This window comes from Aulonocara stuartgranti (assembly GCF_965226115.1).
Source record: "Aulonocara stuartgranti genome assembly, chromosome: 9".
NCBI lineage: Eukaryota > Metazoa > Chordata > Actinopteri > Cichliformes > Cichlidae > Aulonocara > Aulonocara stuartgranti.
In genome coordinates this window covers 21149228-21171477 of record NC_138960.1, presented here as the reverse complement: position 1 = coordinate 21171477, position 22250 = coordinate 21149228, and the positions used below count along the sequence as shown (strand labels likewise).

Here is a 22250-nt window from a genome sequence, read left to right as displayed (position 1 = left end):
GGGCGCGTCACTGCAACTCCCCCTGGCTTCTGCTCCGCGGCTGCTGAGTGAGCCCTCATCTGGGACTCTCCTCAGCTCTTTCCGGGATAGTGGCGCAGCTGCCCCTCTGTTGGTCTTCCTTGGTCTCTTGTGTTCTGGGGGCCTCTGGATGTCTGGAGTTTTGATCTCCTCCACACCTGCTTCACACCCTGGAGGACGGGGCTGTGGCCCCCACACACCCTCTAGCAGATTATTACATGAAGGAACCTTTTAAAAAAACAAAAAACAAGCGCGTCCATGCTCACAGGTGTACACACGGGTGATCACACCCACAAACTACACCCTTTTTGGCTCCTACCTCAAAGCACACTGTGTTCTGTTGATCTTATGTGCTGCACAATAATGTTTAACATTTAGTATTTACTGTCATATTCCCATATATCATTGTGATGTTGTTTATTCTATTACTCTTGTTCTCTTCTGCTTGCTTTCTTTTTTCTTTCTCAGCAGGTGATCCAGGTGATTGATATATGCTTTTTTTTTCTCTGCCCGTTCTGTTGGTTTTTGTCTTTTGCCCTTCTCCCCCGTCCCTCTTCTCAGCTGTTTCTCTTTCCCTCTTTCTTTCTCCCCTTCTTTCCCCCAGTCAAGTCTGTCCCGTATTCAGTAAGTGAAAATAAAATAAACAATAAAAGGTGAATCAAATGGACCATTACGGCAAGGCTGGGATGGTCAGTTTGGTAAAGTAAATCCGTTGGGCATCTTTCTTTGCCTTTAGACAACAATTCTGATGGCAAAAGAGCCAAACGGGACAGGCCAAAAAAAAAAAAAAAAAAAAAAAAAGAAGTCCAGGCGCTTTTCTTTGCAAGTTCCTTTAACTGATTCTGAGAGTGTTTTTGTCTCCAGATTTTACAGGTTTAAAGTCTCATCATTAATATATCTGTTGAATACATTTGACATTAGCCCAGCACATGCTGTGCCCTGACACATATTTTTATTTTTCACAGTTTTCTCGTCTCAAGTAGTCCCACACAATTCAGAAACACTGTGGAAACACCATTCAAACGTTAACTGCAGGTAAGTCACTGCACTGATGGTCTCATTGTCTTTTGCTTCCTGCTCCTTTATGCTCCATCCTCATTGGTTTCCCCCCGATGTTTGATTTCTTCCGCCTGCATTTTGTCCCTCAGTCATGTTTGTATGTGGAGTTTATGGCTCATATCAAACTGTGTATAGACCATGTAAACAGACCAGTCTAACCCCGCTGTGGTTTTTAAGTATCAAGTAAAAATTACTTATCCTTTTCAGGATAAGTGCTAGAGCCTATCCCAGCTAGTTTAATAACATGTATTTTGTAATTGCCAGAGTGCATCAGAGGGACAGCTCAGGATGAGCGATTTGTAGAGAAAGTTTGAGAGCCAAGACTGAGATAGTTTGAACATGTGGAGAGGAGGGATAGGGGATATACAGGACAAAAGGTCATGCAGAGGGTTGGTGTGACAGAGGAGGATAGCATTCACATGGTGATGCAGAGGCAGATGATTTCCTGTGGTGAGTGAGCAGCTGAAAAAAGAGGAACGATAAAAGAAGAAGAACAGGGACAGGTTTCCCAATGTTTTGCATCATCCCTCTCTTTAACAAGACTTTTTTAACCCAGTAAAGCCAAGTGCATCATATTTGATACATGAGTTTTTGAGACTTCAACATCATCAGTGATTTTTTTCTCGTAAAACAAAACATAGAAATTCTACAACACATTTTTAGCAACTGAAAAACATGCAAACATGATACACATGAAATTCAAAAAGCTGGGAGAAGAGAAAAAATGTCATTTTGGTGGGCTCCAAGTGATGCTTCTGAAGTCATATATGAAACCATCTTTGCTAGTAAACCATCATGTATGATGATAAAAATGTCACGGTCTCGCTGGCAGACCGTGGGGATGTGGGGAAAGGAGGACCCAAAATGCAGGACTCTACAGTACAACAGTGTTTATTTACAGTGGTGACAATCCGAACAACAATAAATTCCCCCGTGCGATCCCAACTCCCGTTCCGTGTCTTCTCCTTTATCCCGTGCTCCGTGCTCTGTCTCCGTTCCCTGTGTACTCTCTGTGTGCTGCCTCCTGGTCGCCACAATTCCTCCTGAGGAAACACGCATACCAAAGGCAGCCGTGAGTACAAAACCTAACAGTAGACTTGCACTAACCTTGCACAATACACTTAAGACTGACGGGAAGTCACTCAACGATCCAGCGTCGAGGAGCTCTCAGCCACACTGTTTTGAAGCTCCTCTGACGAGGCTTGATCGGCGCCAGGTGTGTGTGGATTCCTGGGTGGGACCGGTCAGCTGGCAGGGCCACACCCACCAGGCCTAAAAGTGCCTGCCACGACCGCACCCTCACATACACAAGCACACACCCCTAAACACCTGACAGTACACCAACACGGAAAAACAGGACAGCAGACACAACCATAATAACAACAACCACAATAATAATAATAATAATAATAATAATAATAATAATAATAATAATAATAATAACTACAATAGTAGTCCACACTGCTCACGGACCCCGAATCCCTGGAACTGGGTCCGTGACAAAAATGTGTGTTTTTATTAAATATGTTCCATCTATTCGGGATGTTAAGGAGAACAAGTCCAGATTTAATTATGAGAAAATAAACACAGTCAAAAACTTTTAAACAACCGTGTCTTTCCCTCAGTGGAGCAGACTGATTCCTAACAAGAGGACCTGCAGTGTTGTTGGAAATGCTGACAAAAGGACAAAAAATCGGGTTTTAAAAAAGAAACGGCAATAAAATGTATGTTAAGATGTTCTCTAGGCAATAAGACACTGTCCTCTAACCCATCCAGAGCATATAAGCATAAAGTTATATACAGCCTCTGGTTGTCATGGTTTTTTTTGTTAATTACATATACGTTATAGCACTAACTGATTAACGTGCGGATGCTGAAACCACTTGTGCACCACAGTCATTGCGAAACAAATGCTGCTTCTTTCCTGTGTTGAAGTCTTGTCTGTTGTTTCTTTGTCACACTAAAAACTAGCACACATTGATTGATTGATTGATTGATTGGTAATTTATTTCAACTTGTGAACAATATACAAGTACATTTAGAAAAGAAAATAAGAGAGAAAAAAAATACTATACAAATTACATACAAAAAAACATTCTGATTAATTTACATGTTGAAAGGGAGTGGGAAGAAGTATACACTTATTTAATCCCACCCCTTTGCCATAAATTATCAGTTAATGTTTAGTCAGCTTCCTTACTGATATAATTTGTGATAAAAATAGTGAACAGATTTCTGATATACTATATACTATAATATCACATCATGAGTTTTTTGTTTGTTTGTTTTTAAATAGAGACATTCACTTAATTTAAATATTTTCCTTTTCTTTATAGTTCGAGAAGATCATATTTTTATAACTCTTTTTGAACAGTTTTATGTTTGGACATTGCTTTAATTCCATATTCAGTTTGTTCCATAGTTTCACTCCATGAACAGAAACACAAAAGCCTTTTCTTGTAGTACGTCCCTTCATTGTTTTGAAGTTACAAAAACCCCTTAAATTATAACTTCCTTCTTTCAAAAAAAACCATACTCTGAATATTACCTGGCAGTTCTTTATTTTTTGCTTTGAATAGAATTTGTGCTGTTTGGAATTTCACTATATCGTCAATTTTCAATATTTCAGACTGCAAAAATAGTGAGTTTGTATGTTCCCTATAACCTGCATTGTGGATGATTCGAATTGCTTTCTTTTGAAGAGTAAAAAGTGAATGTAATGTGGCTTTATAGTTATTGCCCCAGACCTCTGCACAATAGCTTAAGTATGGTGAAACCAGTGAACAGTAGAGAATATGAAGTGATGTTCTGTCGAATACCTGTTTTGCCTTGTTTAGTACTGCAATGCTTCGTGATACTTTGGAATGAATATATCTTACGTGAGCTCTCCAGTTAAGTTTGTCATCTATTATTACCCCCAGAAATTTATTTTCCCTGACTCTTTCAATATCAACACCATTTATTTGAATCTTTGCATTAGTATTTAAACTACTATTTCCAAATAACATCAGTTTAGATTTATTCAAATTTAATGATAATTTATTTTTATCAAGCCAGAACTTCACTTTACTTATTTCATTAGTCATATCCTCCAATAAATTCTGCAGATCATCACCAGAGCAAAAAATGTTTGTATCGTCAGCAAAGAGAACCATTTTTAATACTTTGGACACTTTACAGATGTCGTTAATGTACAAGTTGAAGAATTTTGGACCTAAAACTGACCCTTGGGGTACACCACAAGCAATGTCCATACATAAGGAGCAACCACCATTTATTTTCACAAACTGCTTTCTGTCACTTAAATAACTCCGGACCCAATCTAAAACTACCCCTCTGACACCATAAAGTTCCAGTTTTCTTGTTAATATATCATGATCTATAGTGTCAAATGCCTTTGTCAAGTCTATGAATAACCCAGCCACATATTGCTTTTTGTCTATGGAATTTGTGATGTATTCTATTGAATCTAATAGTGCCGATGATGTTGATCTGCTTGATCTGAATCCGTACTGACTCTCAGTGAGTAGTTTATGTTTATCTATAAATTTTTCCAGTCTGTTTTTAAACAGTTTTTCAAGAACTTTTGAGAATTGAGGTAGTAAAGAGACAGGCCTGTAGTTTGTGAAATGGTGTTTGTTTCCCGATTTGTATAGAGGTATAACTTTTGCTATTTTCATTCTGTCTGGAAATCGACCAGTTTGAAATGATAAATTACAGATGTATGTAAATGGTTTTATAATAGCCTCAATGACTCTTTTAACCACTATCATATCAATATCATTACAATCCAAAGATTTCTGATTTTTACATTTTTTGACAATTTCAAAAACTTCATTTTCATCAACGGCTGTGAGAAACATAGAATATGGATTTCTGTCAATCAGTGTAACGGGTTTTTCCTGTGCTTTCCCAGGATGAGTGATTGTTCTTGCTAAATTTGGTCCAGCAGTTACAAAGAATTCATTGAGACTATTTGCCACAACATCCATATTGTATTCTTCATGGTCATTACAAATGAAATACTTGGGATAGTTCTTTTGTCCAGTGCCACATTTTATAACACTGTTCAGGATTTCCCATAATCTTTTATTATTATTTCTATTTATATCTAATTGCTTCTTATAGTATTCCTTTTTACTATATCTAAGTATATTAGTTAACCTATTTTTATATCTTTTGTATCTGATTTCAGCATCTTTAGTTCTCGTTCTTAAGAACTCTCTGTAAAGAGCATTTTTCTTTATACATTCATTTTGCAGACCTTTTGTTATCCATGGACAGTCCATATATTTCTGTTTCCTACTATATTGCTTTATTGGACAGTTGGTATTGTACAGTAATGTAAATATTCTAAGGAATTCATTATAAGCACTATTAACGTCCCGTTCCTGATATACTTCACCCCAGTTTTCTTTCAGTAAATCTTTTTTAAATGCATTCATTCTTTCTTCTGTTCTTACTCGTCTGTACTCTTTTTTACTGTCCATTTTATTGATCTTGTAATTCCTATCACAGATTGTAAAAATTGGAAGATGGTCACTTATGTCGTTAATCAGGAGTCCACTTACAGTCTTATTTTCAATGTCATGAGGCTTGTCAGACACATGAGTCTTGTCTGTTGTTTCTTTGTCACTCTAAAAACTAGCACACATGAGGTGTCTGACAAGCATCTGCACTGACAGTTCATGAATCCACTAGGACGTCACTCGTGGTCAGAGTCCAAGAGTCTGAGTGTTTATGGTGCAGAGGAAGAATATGATTCAAATCAAAGGATTATTATTTGCAGCTGCGAAGAGAGACCACAAGGTGTCGCTCTAATGCTTCTGTAGTTTATGTTCATGTGAAAATTTTCACATAAAAAACATTTGAAAATCTCCTTTTTTTCCCTCTGAATCACTTATCGAATCCAGAGTTGTGGTGAGACTGGAGCCTATGCAGGTGCCAGGAGGTGAACGGTAAGGTGCACCCTGGACAAGTTAGCAGTCTAACAGGACTGTGCATGTCCAAACACAGTCATGCATGTGTTTGGACTGTGAGACGAGCCTAGAGTACCTAAAGAGAACCCACGCAGGTACAGGGAGAACAGGCCAACTCCACACAGAAAGGCTCCAGCTGGCTGGCAGATTCAAACCCAGGACCTTTCTGTGAGTTGACAGTGATAAACGCTGCACCGCCATGTTTCAAAACACATTCATACTGTTTTATTACCTGCAATTTCTAAACGCTAACAACAATATTATAGTTTTCTACAACACACAGAAACACACAAACTCAACTACACTAAGAAATAAACATCATGTAATCCTGAGCTGCGTTCATAGGCAGGATATTTAAGGACATTATGGATATATTGCGACTTCTCATGGGAAGCGTTTCAAAACTGAAGAGATCCATTCTTGTTTATTATTCAGCTTTGACAGTTTGGGGCGTTTTGTTTCATATTTTTGCATTTCAAAATTTATTATTTATATAAATGATATTTGTAAGGCATCTGATAAATTAAAATTTGTATTATTTGCACTAAACAAAAAACTAAACAAACACACTAAATAAACAAGACTAAGACGTGTGAACTTGACAGAACCAAACAAGACATGACTGAGGAAACAGAAAGGGAGGCAGGAACAACCAGGGTTTCATAAACCAGACTGCAACAGAGACATGCTGCCATCAGAAAGCATAAAAAAACAGAACACAAAAGAAGACCTACGTCAAAGACTCGTAGGACTTTACTGCAACACATGAACATCAAACCAGCAGATTGTTCTCACACAGAAAGCTCCGAGTTTCACAGAGAAAAGAAATATGAAGAATCTGCATTACATCACACAACAATCATTCTAACAAACTCTCCAGGTTACTGCACGTCCCATCTACATGCTGTCACGATCTCCTGGTCGATGCACCCGTTTCTCTCCATCTCCCTCTGTCTGTGCGTGTCCTTGTATCTTTCTGGCTTCCTGCTCCTTTGGTGTCACACCTGTGAGTCACTGTTGATTATGCACTTGGTTCCAGTCGGCTCATTACGAGCGATCTATTCAAAACACCAGGTCGTTGCACCACACGTGACACCCACTGATGTGAAGGAAGGCACCTGTGCACGGCAGAGAGGTCAGATAAAGGTGTCTGAGAGCAAAGTTAGGCGAAAAATAGCTTTAGAGGAGACGGAGTAGCCATCTGGACATCACTTACCCAGTGTTTTGTGTTCTGTGTTATTATTAATGTTTGATTTAAACATGGTTTATCATTACTAGTCTTTTGGGTTGTGGTTCATTTCTAGCTCTAGTTCTTCTTTGTTTTGTGATTTCTAGTTCTTGGGTTTTGTTCCCGTGCCCCTCATGTTTAGTGTAGGTTTAGTTCTGTCTTCATGTTTATTTATATGTTCACCTGAAATGGTTTTCACTTCTCAGGTGAGCATTGTCAGGGTTCATTTGTAGAATTTCTTCCCTTCTTAATGGGGTTGGGACCATCAGTTGTGTTGTGCAGAATTTAAGTTGGTGCACAGCTTACAGCCCATATTATGGCAAGAACCAATCAGCGAAGTAAAGAGAAATGAACTGAAGGTCAGTCAGTCCTGAAAATTGCTGAAACTTTGAGTTTACCAGTGCAGTCGTAAAAACCATCAAGCATTACGACAAAATCGGCTCACATGAGGACGGCCCAGGAAAGGATGACCAAGAGTCACCTCTGCTGCTGAGGATAAATTCACTCGAGTCACCAGCCTCAGAAATCGCAGGTTAACAGCACCTCAGGTTAGAGCCCAGATAAATGCCACACAGAGTTCCAGAAGCAGACACATCTCTACATGAACTGTTCAGAGGAGACTGTGTGAATCAGGCCTTTATGGTCAAATAGCTGCTAAGAAACCACAACTAAGGAAAAGCAACAAGCAGAAGAGATTTGTCTGATTAGTCCAAATTTGAGATCTGTGGCTTCACCTGCTGTGTCTTTGTGTGATGCAGAAAAGGTGGATGGATGCTCTCTACATGCATGGTTCCCACTGTGAAGCATGGAGGAGGAGGTGTGATGATGGTGACACTGTTGGGGATTTATTCAAAACTGAAGGCACATTGAACCAGCATCATGTTGCGACTTGCCATCTCATCCGGTTTGCATTCAGTTGGGCCATCATTTATGTTTTCAACAGGACAATGACCCCAAACACACCTCCAGGCTAAGGACTATTTGACCAAGATGGAGGATTGATGGAGTGCTGCGCCAGATGGACTAGCCTCCACAGTCATGCGATGTAAACCCAGTCGAGATGGTTTGGGATGAGATGGACCGCGAGGGAACGCAAAAGGGCCAACAAGTGTTCAGCATCTCTGGGAGCTCCTGTTGAAAAACCATTTCAGGTGACGACCTCATAAGGCTCATCAAAAGAAAAAAGAAAGCAGTAATCAAAGCAAAGTGTTTGAGTTATGTCACACTTTTATGTTTTCTACATAATTCCATGTGCATTCATTTATAGTTTTAATGCTTTCATTATAACAAAAACTAAAGGCTACAAAAACACTTAAGAAAACATGAAGTTAAATAAACAAGTCTATGGGCACCAAACAAAGAACCTCAAATCTCAGAAAGCCACAGTCACACCCCGATTATGACAATGAATTTCCTCATAAACTTTATTTTGAGAAACAGAAACGTTTTTTTTAAATTGCTGAACTCTTTGCCCACACAGTCTTTCACAGAGTGATGTACCCCTCCCTGTCCTTACTTCTGAAAGGCTCTGCCTTTCTGTGATGCTCTTTTTATTCCCCAGTTACTACTAACTGAGATCTTCCATTGTTTTGTTAGCATTACATTCTGTTGGCCCCAAGCTTTTAGTAATATGTTGCAAGCATCAAATTCATAACAAGCAAAAATATTTATCAGTTTTGACCCAAGCCTGAACCTGAAATAACTGGCAGAAAACTGAGCAACTTTTTTTTTCAATTTATTGCTCACACTAGCACTGCATGTATCTTATTTTATACATCAAGTTTTCCCATGAATAAAAATCACACTGATGATGCAGAGGTCTCAAAAACTCATACATTAAATATCAAACCTATACTTGGTGTTACAGGATTAGGTAATTTCTGCGAATAATTACATTTTTTCTTATTGTTTAATTATTGTTTAACCTTTTTTTGTTACTTTTGAATTTCAGATATGCACAAAAGAAAGAAGGGTAACTAACCAAACCAACAATAATTACATCAGCCTCGAATAGTCTGGATTGCTTTGTCTTTACAGTTTGTTTCGGTGACATCAGTATTTCTGTCCTCACTCTGTCATTGATACATAAACACAGTCCCATTCTTCCATTTTTCTTCTCATGAAAGTCTTTTCTCATGAGTCAGTTGCACCATAACAGAAATTACATTCACTGTTTTCAGTCATTCGTCTTGCGTCGGTGGGTAAAGTGCCACCCTATTTTTATTTGTTAGCTCTGTGGTAATCGGTCTCAGGGCAATCACACAGAGACAAGCAAGCGTTCATGGTCACGTTCACACCTACAGGCAATTTAGAATAACCAGTTAACCTAACCCTACACTTGTCTCTGTACTGAAAGCCCATGCAGATGTTAAGAGAACATGCAAACTCCACATAAAAAGGACCTTATTGCTGTCAGGTGATAGCACTAACTCCTGCGCCACCATGCTGCCCTCATCATATTTTATTTTCATCAAAATGCAAACCTTGTAGCTTTTTTATGTTCCCTGATGATGCATTAAACAGTAATTACTTTCTCATAACTATAATAAAACGCCTTTCCAGACTTTTAGAAAAGTGCAGAACCAGTCAAAAAGTAGGCCTCAAGATGTAGGACAGGGGGACAAGGAATAAACTCACTTTAGTCCTGAATATACAGGGGAGCAGAGACTAAGAAAAAACACATGAAGGCCCTTTGCAGCGAGGATATATTTAGAACAGATTTTCACAGTTGGTAAACAAGGCGAGCCGTTTAAATATTGCCGCATTCATGCATGCTTGCTGCTGCCATTTATGAAAGACCATTTTGTGTCCTAGATGTGGTTGGTCTAGACATCTCCATTGTCTGCTCTACGCTGCTCCATGTGCCAAGAGTAAATCTCATTAAGAGTGAGAGGGACTGGCGGAACGGGGGCTCGCTCACAGGCTCGGCAGCTAAAAATAGAGAAAGAGGGTGATTATACTCCACAAATCTGTGATTACACATGAACTGGTAAGTGGTGATGCAAATCTACAGGACTGATCCCGTCCAAAAACTTGAGTATGCAGGCAATGAAGCAAACATTTGATATTTATTTTCCTCATTAAATGCAAACACTAAGAAGTGATGCAGACTTAACTGTGAAAATTTAACTCCTGCACAGACAGTGTCTCTGTGATTCAAATCAGGACCACTAGATGGCAAACTAGGTTTATACTAAAAAATGTTCCCATGAGGTAATAAGCAGCTCAGCTCCATACATAGAAACACAGACTGAGTACCGTATTCTTTCTGGATTTGGCTCAAAGGACGTAAAACTGCACAGCAGCACTGTTACAGGTTTAGTTTTGAGGGATGTGGTGATTTTAATTTGAAAGAGGAGTGCTGTCAGCTTCAATTCGTCCTGCTGTGTGTTTGGCATTTCCTATTGTGTGAGTTTTCATACTGTCAGTGGTGTTAAAAGGGCATGGATGTCATTTAAAATTAATGAATTCATAGCTTAAAAGAACTGGCGTTGCATACAACTGTAGAAATGCAGCCCTAATTGCAAAAAGGTTTGGATGCTGCGTAATAAAAACAGAATACAATGATTTGCAAATGTCATAAACCTGCATTTACAATAGAATATACAAAACATATCAAACATTTTATTGTTTCATCAGAGAAAATTTTGATTTTGAATTTGATGACAGCAAAACATTTCAAAATTTGAAACAGGGGCAATGAAAAGCTAGAAAAATAGAAGCTGCTAATTGGAAACAGATTAGTAACATGATGGTTTAAAAGGGTCATCTTAGAGAGGCAAAGATTGATTAATCTGAAAACACTACATCTTTATAAATAACAGAACAATTTCAGAAATATGTTCCTCAGCATAAGATTGTGAAACCTTTAAAGATCTCATTATCTACAGTGTATATTATCAAAGGATCCTGAGAATCTGGAGAAATCTGTGTGCAAAGGCACAAGATGAAAAATCAGTAATGCATGCCTGAGATCTTCAGGCCCTCGAGTGGCAAAACATTAAAAACAAGCATGAATCTGTCGTGGAAATCAATGCATGGGCTCAGGAACACTTAAAGAAATCACTGTTTGAGAATCCAGTTCAATGTAAGTTCAAGCTCTTTCATATAAAGTAGAAACTACGTGTGAACATGCTCCAGAAATACAGTGTTTGAAAAACATGTCGTGAAGAGGAAGACTCAGAATATCAGGAGGGTGAGCAGTTTATTTAGGCTGAAGAGTAAAATCCAAACGGGAAGTGAAAATCTTTGATTGACAGAACATAATGCATGAGGCGAGAGACCATCAAAGTAAAACAGGAAGCATAAACACAGTCGGACTCTAAGACTCATGAACTTGACACAGACAAAAGGTAAACAAACACTGGGCCATGACAGACAACAACAGGGGACGCTAGGAAGGACCCACACAGACACAGACACAAGAAGGAACTAATTAAGTCAAGAGATTAAGAACTAGAATCATGAATAACTAAACTAGGAAACGCTGGAAAAAAGCAATGAGATAAAAGAACTTAAACAAAAACGATTCAAGACCACAGAAGCTAGGACTACTGGGAAAAACCTAGAAAGCATGACACTGCCGTCTTCTCTGGGCCAAAGTTAGTTTATGATGGATTCAGAGAACGTGTAAAAGAGTTCGGTAGTCAGATCGTTCACTTTTCTGGACTGGAGAGGAAACGGACCATCTGACTCAGTTTATATATAGTTCATATGCTTCCATCCAGACAGCGTCTTTAACAGGGAAAGCCATGATATTGTTATGGTTTAGCCCCTGCAGGTGGGGACTGGTTGATCAATGGGCTAAATATGTTTTAAGGATCAATAAAGAGAGAATGTTTTATTAGATCTTTTAATGTTGACCTTTATCCACTTGTGTAGGATGCGATGCATAAACTTTGTGTTGGCTGTTGAAGTGGGACATGCCAGAGTTCAGAGGTTTATGCCGACAGTGCATAAATTCAAAATCTCCTACTTTTCCTTTTCTTTCTGTTCTTTGATCCTAAAAAAAACCCCCAAGGTGGAAATAATCAAATAACCATCGTCTCCTACAGTTTCTATGCGTGCACGTTAATATGATGCAGTTTCATTTAACAAATCTTTCTCTGAGTGTGAGCCGTTTGTGCAGAGAGTAAACAAAAGAACAATCAACTCTTGAGACGGCTTTGACCCTCTGTAGCTGGAACAAGCCTCCTCACTAGATATGCATGACCTAAGATTACCCAGGAATCAGAATGTTATGGGGGCCCTATAGGGGTTAAAGCTGTGGTGCACTGCTAAGGAGTTTGACCATCTTGAGCAGGATCTTGAGCACTTGTGTTTATTTAAAAAAAAAAAAATCATCCCATTGCTGTAAATAATGATTTTCTTCTCCAGTTTCCTGTAATTTTCCTCAGATTCATTGTTCACATATTTCTCTTCTATGGGAAAGTCTGATATTTATTATCATTGTTTCGAAATAGTCTTGCATGCATCATCCTGCTGGTTCTGTCCCTCTGTGGTCTCTGCTGTCTGCACCGTCCTTCCTGTGGGAGGGTTTAATTGTAGCTTAGCCAAGAGCACCTTCTGCTTTCTAATTTCTGCCATATAAAACTACAGTCCACTCCCAACATTCAGGCCTTGCTTGATTACAAATAAGAAGAAAACAGCACCTCAGCCTCAGGCTGTAATTTAATAGAGAAATGTTCAAAGCCTGTAACTTTGCCGAGTCTTTAAACAGAAACTTTCCTTCTTATAGATCAAAAGCTTCATTCTCTTTTTTTAAAAATTAGGAAATAAAAGCACAACAAGCTGCGGGAGCTGCTGTGGTTTCTGGTTTTGTTTCATTTGTCTGGGGCTGAGTCCAAATTTAGTTTTGGTTGCTGGTTTAGGTTTAAGCTGTTAAAAAAACAAAAACAAAACCTGCATGAAGAAGATATATAAATTCAAACCGCAATGGGACTTGGCAAAACAAAGCAACATATCACACAAACAATGTGTTTGTTGAATTGATACACATGATAAAAACATGTTTCAAATATTTCCACAGTGAGTCTCGCTCACTCTGATTGGGCTTTCGACCAATCAGAAGGAAGCTGCGTGGATGGGTCATTGGACAGACCCACTGAGCAGAACATCTGTTGCTTGGAAAACAGCTACAAATATGTGCGGTGACAACAAAAGTGAAGCAAAACAATCACCAGCAGACAAAATCTTTTCTTTCTGTCTCTCTGAGATCATTTGGGGGAGCGCTTGCCTGTCACTGCCATCGAAAACTTCAGCATATAAATGTTTACAAAGAATTTGATAATGTTGATTGAAATGCACTGGCATTTAAATCATTTAAATTTTCAGACTTAATTATGCATGTTTGATTGTGAACAACAGATTCTCCTGCTATAAAATACAGCTGGGGGTCGATTTAATGATGTTTCAATCATTTCAAATTAAGACTGGCCCCAATCACAGCAAAGCTACAAAACAACATTGTGAATATGTTGCATTAAGTTATAAAAACATTACATGATGTAGAATAATAACTCTGCCCTGACTTACATTAGTCAAATACTTTGTACTTAGATCTTTCTGAGAAATTATTGTGGTTGCGTTGTTGCCATAGTTTTGTGTCCGTGGGGTTTTTGTGATATTTGGGGGATTTTCCAGTTTCATTGCCTTTCTGGAAGTTTGAGTTCTGTTTAAGGATTATAATTATCAGTTTACTAGCTTTAGAGTTGATTGATTTTTAATTTTTTGTATTTTATTTTGTGTGTGCGTGTGTGTTTTATTTGATTGCAGCCCTCCTTGTGTATCTCTAAATTGAGTATTAACATCTTGTCTCAGTCAGATACTTCCTGTTTTAATGTTCGTTCTCTCTTAAGATCTTGGTCAGACTGCGTGTTTGTCTTATTTTTTTATTCTGTTTTGTTTTTTCGACTCTTGGATTTTTTTGGGGGGGATTTTTAATGAAAGGTTTGTCTTTTGGTTCCTTTTACCTGTGAATCTCACATTTCAGTTTTGTTTTTTTGTTTTTGCCAGCCCTGGACACATTCAGTGTTGGGCAATCAGCAGTATTCTCACAATGTCTGAAGCTACTGTTGCTTCCATCCAATAATTTTGTTAACTGTTTCTCCAGCCCCAGCTGTCAAAGGCTGTCGCCAGTTTGAACCTATCCTCTTTCTTGTACCCAACGGTGCTAGCCACTGCTCCACTGTGCCACCTTAATGCCATGTTTCAAACATGGCAAATTATGACCTAATGCAACATTACCATTAAGTGATGCTGAAAGGGGCCGCTCCCGCTTTGCTCTATTTATATCCTGTACAAAAAGCTGCCGTGTTGGAAGCTCATTTTAAATCTTGCAGAAGTTTCAGATAATGAAGGCAGCGTATGTACCAAAGCTCTGTGCTAAAAACTTAGGCTTGATACTGCTCTAAACCCTCAGTTTATGATAGTTTTTTCTGCTCTTGTGTCTGTTTGATGTCATAGTGAGCTTAGGCACACAACCCCGCCCACCTGCTGTTTAAGCCTTTGTCAGGGGAAACCTATTAAAAGAGTCCAAGGTAAAATATGGAGCTGAAACGCGATAATAGCCCACCTTCTGTCACATGCACCTCACTCGGGCCTCTCAGTGCGACAGTCTTCAAACTGGCTGAAATATCATAGACTCGAGTAACTTTCGTGCATATCGATTCTAGAAGTTTGCTTTTCACCCGGCTACCGGTTTCCATGCATACATGAATATATAGTGCGCGCATAGCGGCCACTTTACGGTATTTTGCTCCATCCCTCTGCGCGCAGTGCCTGGCAGGAGCCCACAGCTTCAGATCCTGCAACGCCGACAATGACGCGTGTGGGAGATGGTCGACAAAACTGAGTCTCCTCCATAAAGCAGACGACGTCTGCGGTGGGAAATGAGTGCACTGGACTCAGAGGGAATTCTTTGGCTTCGCCGATCGAGCTTCGCTTGATTGTAAATGGACAGATTGGCAGGAGAGCATTTCGCAACCTCTTTTATATGCAGCCTATAGGGCGCATGAAGTCTGGGGATATATTTTCCACCCCATTTAGTCCGGCCAGACGCTCATTGCATGCACTTGTGTTTTTGTTTTTTGTTTTTATCAAAGGAGGGTGTTGGATTCCTTTTAACTGTCTGAGGATTGCAAACACACCGGTTTGTTTCTGCAAGATGTTTTGAGCGCCAAGAGGGTTGAGAGAGAGAGAGGGAGAGACGTTGGCTGGCTGTTGGAGGGGGTTCTTACTGCGCACACAAGCGGCTCGCCTCCTCTACCCCACAACAACAACAACAACACACAGAGGCGATAGTGAAGGAGCGAGGGAACGCGGAGAAGTGTTGGTGTTGAAATCTGGAAATATACGGCGCTAAAATGACGATGTCCGTCCCGGAGAGGAAGTCAGGATCGGAGGGAAAGGAGGAGGAGAGCGAGGATGAGAGCGAGATCCTGGAGGAGAGCCCCTGCGGCCGCTGGCAGAAACGGAAAGAGCAGGTTGGTCGGTGTGCATGAAGGATACGTGTGAGTGAGCACGTTTCTGCGCACAGCAAAGGATCTGCTCCCCGATCGGGCGGTAAATCAATTGAGCTGATCTCTCTGGCCATGCTGGACCCACCGTGTTATGCAATGTTTGAGCCCGGCCGAGGTGGTATTGCCCAATGCTGTTTGGCACCATCCCAGCAGCATAAATCTCACACAGTGACATATTTGTTGATCAGATTATAGTCCACAGAGTCCATTTGAGCCGGTCTGGGTGGCAGGAGGAGTTTCACAGAAAAACTGTAGCCAGATTTCTGCTCCTGTGCAGGATCTGCACAAACATTCAAATCCACATCTGGTTTTATTATTGCACACTTAGAAATATCGTTGACATCCATGTATTTGCAGATGTTTCACGAAGACGACAAACTGGAATTGCTTGTTCAATTAGACCCATTGATTAGTCAGCCCAAAGAGAATTACTGGACAAATTAGTTGCATGCTTAAATGTCAATAATTTTCTGGCCTCTTGTTTGTGAGAATCTGTTGCTTTTCTTTTAAATTGAATGTATTTGTGTTTTTGAGCTCTGAGCTATAGTCATCTCTAAATATGACGACTAAGGAAAAATTCTTACAAAGTTTATAAAGAATTCAATGGGCAGTTGTAGCCTCCAAAATCTTTTTTTAATACTTAGTATTATTTTCTGGTGTTTGTTCTGTGATATCTCCAAACGTATCTGCAACAGTGTCCACATAATTGGTGAGACTGGTCCTTTAATTCAGGCTCTGTTTCTGTGCAGTGGTGCGGGCGCTGAATTAAAGGAGCAATCTGACAGATTTGAGTATGCAGACTTTTTTGGCCCTTTGCCTGTAAAATGCTGATTTAGTTTATTCCAAAACAAAATGCTGCAACTAAGAGAGTTGCGTGCCAAAAACACGAATGGATTAAAAAAGTGGCTGCAGAGTAATTTTCAGTCAGTTAACCAATCTATGAATTATTACATTTTTAATATAAATTTAACAGTGGTGTCAAATTTAGCGCCTGGGGGCTGGAAATAGCCTGGCAAAGAGTCCAGTGAAAATGTGAGAATTGCAAAGGAGGGGAAAAATTCTGACTTTTAACTGCATTTTCAGACGCGTGGCCACTAAAGTTTACTAAGTAATATATAAACCATTAAATGACAGAAACTTTTATGGTTAGTATGTCATTAGATAACAGGAAGGTTCCTGTTTTGACAGTTGATGGCACATTTTCTGTGCTTTCACAGTAAATGTCTTTTAATTGCAGGAAAAACTCTGGATAATAAGCTGCCTGTGTGATTTTTATAATTATGCATTCATTTCTTAAAGTGTAATCCCAAAGAGGCGTGTTGACGGGTGTTTTACATTTACTACAACAACTCAGAGGCGTTGTTGAAAGTGCACTTCCTTTTCTTAAAATATCTCGGGGTGCTCGTCATTACCTACACATTTTATAACTGGATGGTTTGTAGCTCATTTACACTAAAAGGAAGGGAAACAATTTGCAGGTCATTTTTGTTTTTGTATTATGTGTTATTATGCAATCATTTTGATTGGGCTGGTCCTCTTGAGATCAGACTGGGCTGGATATTTGGCCACCCAGAAACCGCCCGGGTGGGTCAAACGTGTATTTTCCTGATTGCTGGAGGTTGCTGCTGGGTTGCAAACACAGAGTCCTGGACTGAAAACGTACTTGCAGTTGCTTTGGTTGCTAGCAGAAGTAAAAGTTGCACCTTTTGAAGCATTTTTGTCACTGTGGTAAAAGCCCAACTTTTAATTTAACTGTGACCAGTGTAAATTTCCACTTTGCAGCACTTTTTTTGCAGGTTCATTACTGCTTAAGTAAGTAGTTGGCAAGTGTTTGCATACGAGTCTGAGCGACTGGTCGACCAGCCTCGAGGCCTGTATGAGTGACTCCTCTAAGTGCTCTTTAATGAATGACATTAGTGTCATCATGTGTTCACTATATAACTGCTTCTGTTTAAAAATGTGACATGGGTGAAGGAGGGAGGTGCATAACTGTAACAGCATCGAGAGCAGATTCACAAATCCATGAGTCGTTCTTTAGCAGGAAAACTTTCGCTTAATTTACAGCAAGTTGGACAAGTTGAAGCTTATAGCAAATAGTCAGCTGCAACTTTGAACATTGTGAATTTTCATTCATTTGATCAAACAGGTGCTGATTCTCTGTGTTAAACATGCAGATTTGAATGTTTTTCTTAAATTTATGTTTCTGTGTTTGCTGTTTGAGGCTTCGTGCTGAAAAAATACCAATAAACCCAAAACCATTTAACCCATTTCTCCCAAGATGGCTTAAAAGATGATGACAGCTCTTAGCTGCAGTGTTCTTGTCCTTGTGAGCATCAGCACTTCAGCTTCATTAGCAAAAGTAAATAAACCGTTGGCCTCACTCGAAGCGCCCTCTCCCTCATGTGGTCTCCATGTTTGTTCCAGTATGTGTGACATTCCCAGCTCTCCACATCGGAAACGTGTCCGCACGCACGCTGTGTAAGCCAAACAACCGCCAAGATGCTCAGTCATTATCAGAGAGAAGAAACAGTTCAGCATCGTGAATCTGTGGGTGTCGCCTCTGCTAACGGCTCCAGATAAGACTCAGAATTTAAGTTGAAGGTTATCTCTGGTTCGCACACAGGCTCCTCGGCATGCACAAACCACCTGACCTCGCTGCATTCTCACTACCATCAAGTGTTTTTCATGCTAGAACACACACACATATACATAAACCCTACCCCACCCTAGTGATTTTCCACCCATTGATTACCCATCTGTGTGTTTTTCTGAGCCACCCCCACTGTCACTTTTTCATTTGCCCCACACTGAGAGCATCAGTCTCTCATGGCTGGTAGTAGAAACCCACATGAGAATACTTTTCTTATGTAGCTATGCATGCTAATAATGTAATGTATTATATCTTATCGATTGATTTGTTTTAATTGTAGATTACACTATCAATTTCTATTTATTTATTTCTGTTTTATCTCAGAAAAGTGGAAAAATACCAGACTGCATAAAACTCACAGTCTCCACCCACACTCCAGCCTTTGTTTAGTTTCTTTGTGCTATTCTGAACAGAAGAAAATTGGATCAACCCCAGATGTCTGTAAGTCTGGGACAGGATCTGCTCTGCTGCTGAGTTACACCTGAATCACCCAGTAAATACAGGACGACAGGCTTAAACACTTGAACTCGCTGGTGTCCGCGCATCTTCTGGTTCAGACAAATTAACACTTGTTGCTGCGGGAAAAAAGAGATGTCGTCACATCCATTGATGCTATTTGCTCTGCTCCCTGTCACTTCTCTGCTGCTGAGCTCTTTGCTTTCCTCCCCTTCTCTCTATCACACACAAACACACACACACACACGGTAACAGCAGAGAGAAACTATAAGCCATGCACCTACTGGCTGCTTTATTAGTTACATTTTGCTAGTACATGGTTGCACTTCCCTTTTCCTTTCCTTTCAGAGCTGCTGTAATTCTCCATAGCACAGATTCAATATGGATTCAGAGACTTTGGTTCATGTTGGCATGACAGCATCACACAGTTGCTGTAGATTTGTTGGCGGCACATCTGTGACACGAGTCTCCATTTGCACCACTTCTATTAAATTGAGACTGGTGGCTGTTGAGGCTGTTTGAATGCAGTAAACGAACTGTGATGTGGAGCTTTGTGAAACAGCGTGTTATCCTCCTGGTCATAAAGAGATGGACATGGTCAGAAACAACGCACAGGTAGGCTGTTTTCTTTACCAAGGCAGGATGGTATGATGCTTTAGTGACGCTTACAGCAGATTCTGACTCTATCATCTGAATGAGAAATCGAGACTCATCAGACCAGGCAACAGTTATTTAAATTCTCAACTTCTGTAGTTTTCTACTCCTGTTTTGGTGAGCCTGTGTGAATTGTAGCCTCAGTTTCGTGCTCTTAGCTGACAGGAGTGGCACCAAGCATGGTTTCCTCTTACTGTAAGGTTTTACATCTTGTCATTCATAGATGTTCTGGCCATTCCCCTCTGACCTCTGACATCAACTAGGCTGTTTCACAAAGAGAGCTGCCGCTTCCTGGATATTTTCTCTCTTTCAGACCATTCTCTGTAAACCCTAGAGATGGTTGTGTGGGGGAAAATCCCAGCACATCAGCAGCTTCTGAAAACCCAGACCTGAAAACCCAATAATGCCATGCTCAGAGTCACTAAAATGACCTTTCTTCCTCATCCTGATGCTCAGTTTGAACTTCAGCAGGTTGTTTTGACCATGTCTACATACCTAAATGAACTATTTATCGCTGTGTGATTAGCTGATTGGATATTTATATTGACATTCAGTTGAATATATGTCCCTAATAAAGTGGCCTGTGAGAGTATATATATTTGCATAATGCAGTGGAGACTCACACTGCACTGAAAGGAAACAAAGGCAGTTAAATCAGGTAAACGCTGTAAATAAAGCCCAGGGTCTTTTGCTTATTTTTCCACTTTTGTATGCAAATAAATTTTTCATCTGTGTGAAAATCAGCACTAATGCTTCTGATATGCTTTTATTTGAAGTCGGTAAGCCAGGGCTTGATCTAGGAATTTTTATTTTTTATTAATTAATCTTTTTTTGCATGTGTAGTTCACTCTTATAGCGTTATCTCAAAAGGGACGCTTGAGCAACAAGCAGTTGCTTAAAGTCAGTTTGTCCTTCTTGACCCAACACAGAGTTGTGATATTCCTCTCGGACTCATCGCTGCTGTTGTGTTTGGAAAGCACAAAGTTGTGCGAGCAGAATCAAAACAGCCGTGATGTTTTCCAATGTGGTTTGTCGCTGAAAGTCTTTCCAGGCAGATTTTTTTTTAAATATTTCCATTTCAGTGTTCGTGTGAAAGGAAACCAGAATTGTTCCTTGAAGCAGCGCCACAATATGACACGAGAAATCAATCAAACTGAAGCCGGTGGCCTTGCTTATTATTGTCTTTGCAGGAACAGTTGAATTAAAATGGGTGGACAATTGTTGCAATTGTGCTGAGCTGCAATCCTGCCGCTCTTTATTAACACGCCTATAAAATCTGCACATCAGCAGCAAAATGATTTACGAGCTCGTGATTTACATTTCTGGCTGCTGCCACGTATCGTCTGATTGAGCCATCTCGAGATTCTCTGAATGGGAACCTTCGAGCTCACGCAGCACATTTAATTCCAGTTTATCTCAGATTTGTCACACGTTTGTTTTACGGATCTTTTTGTGAGGAAACGTGTTGCGTAAAATTTTGGCAATTGCACGCCGATTGCTCTAAAGCAGTGTGTTTTATCAATGAGGTGAAAGGGACAAAAAGACAAAGACTTGGCCTTCCTTTCAATGTTGCCCTGCATAAAAGTCAGTGAATAATCATATAATAATAAAAGTGTTCTCGTAAACCTGCAGAACTTGTCTTAAGATGATCCAGTGACAGCTGTATGAACATTAATGGGTTCATTTAACATAGTTTCAATGGTCGCAGGTGCAAAATTGAATCTAATATAAAACTAAGTTGTGATATCTGTACAGTAGGAGGCTCATCCACCCCATCACACTGGTTTATCACGGCTCTCCTGTGATCTCTGTTTGATAATGGAGCAGGCCGGTGCCTCATACCCTCTCCACCTCTCCTCCATAGTGCACCCGGCAGACTCGGTGCTCATTCCAGTAATTGCTCCATCTTCTATTTCCAGGATCTGCCTCCATCTGCAGACTGGTGTTAATTCATGTATGAGTGTTTGCTGATGCTGCTTTTTGTGTTCCCCCTGTTTGAAACTCACATGCATGTGTCAGGTTTGAGGAGCTAGAGGCCTGGTCAGATATGTGGAGCTATGGGTGAGGCAGAGGCAGTTGTTGGATAGAGCACAGCAATGGTTTTTATTACGCCTTTACTTTTTCTACAGTGAAAAGTCAAAGATGTCCGGAGTGAGACACCTGATTATTACATCTGTGGCGTAATTATGTGACGATATTCAGGGTTTTCCCAGAGAACTGTTAAGCAACTTGACACCACACCCAGATCTTGTCTCGGCTATCGGTTGTTTTTACTTGGTTAGTCAACGGTTGCTTAAATGAGAGTCACAATTTTACATCGTGTCAGTTTTGTGATCCACTTCCCTGAAGGTAAGTATACCTGAACATTAGTTAGCCCGTGTTTGCTGTACAGTATGTTCATCATAAATCGTGAAATGTACACAAATGATTGAGAAAAATATATTTCAGATGTTTGTTCAGGATAGTCTGGTTTCAACACTGAGGGGGATTTAATAACGCACCAAGAAAACTAGTTATACTAGTTGTAGGGTTACCAACCTGTGGGATTTGGGCAGACTTATCTGATTATTGTGAGTTGTCCAGTGTCTCAAATCACAGTTTTGGGGAAGAAGTGACGATGCCTTCATCCAACTAATCCCAAATGTCAGACACATCTGTAAGAATACCACGACAGGGGCAACCTGGAC

The 22250-nt window shown here is 40.0% G+C and overlaps 1 protein-coding gene across 1 annotated transcript in view; it reads left to right on the top strand.

Moving 5' to 3' along the window:
- The first annotated feature begins 14833 nt into the window (after positions 1 to 14833).
- nrbp2b (nuclear receptor binding protein 2b) overlaps positions 14834 to 22250 on the top strand; it is a 43070-nt gene continuing 35653 nt past the window's right edge. Inside the window, exon 1 of the mRNA XM_082546232.1 lies at positions 14834 to 15767. Within this exon, the coding sequence (XP_082402358.1) occupies positions 15648 to 15767 (120 nt within the window). The 5' untranslated portion in view covers positions 14834 to 15647. The remainder of the gene's footprint in view (positions 15768 to 22250) is intronic.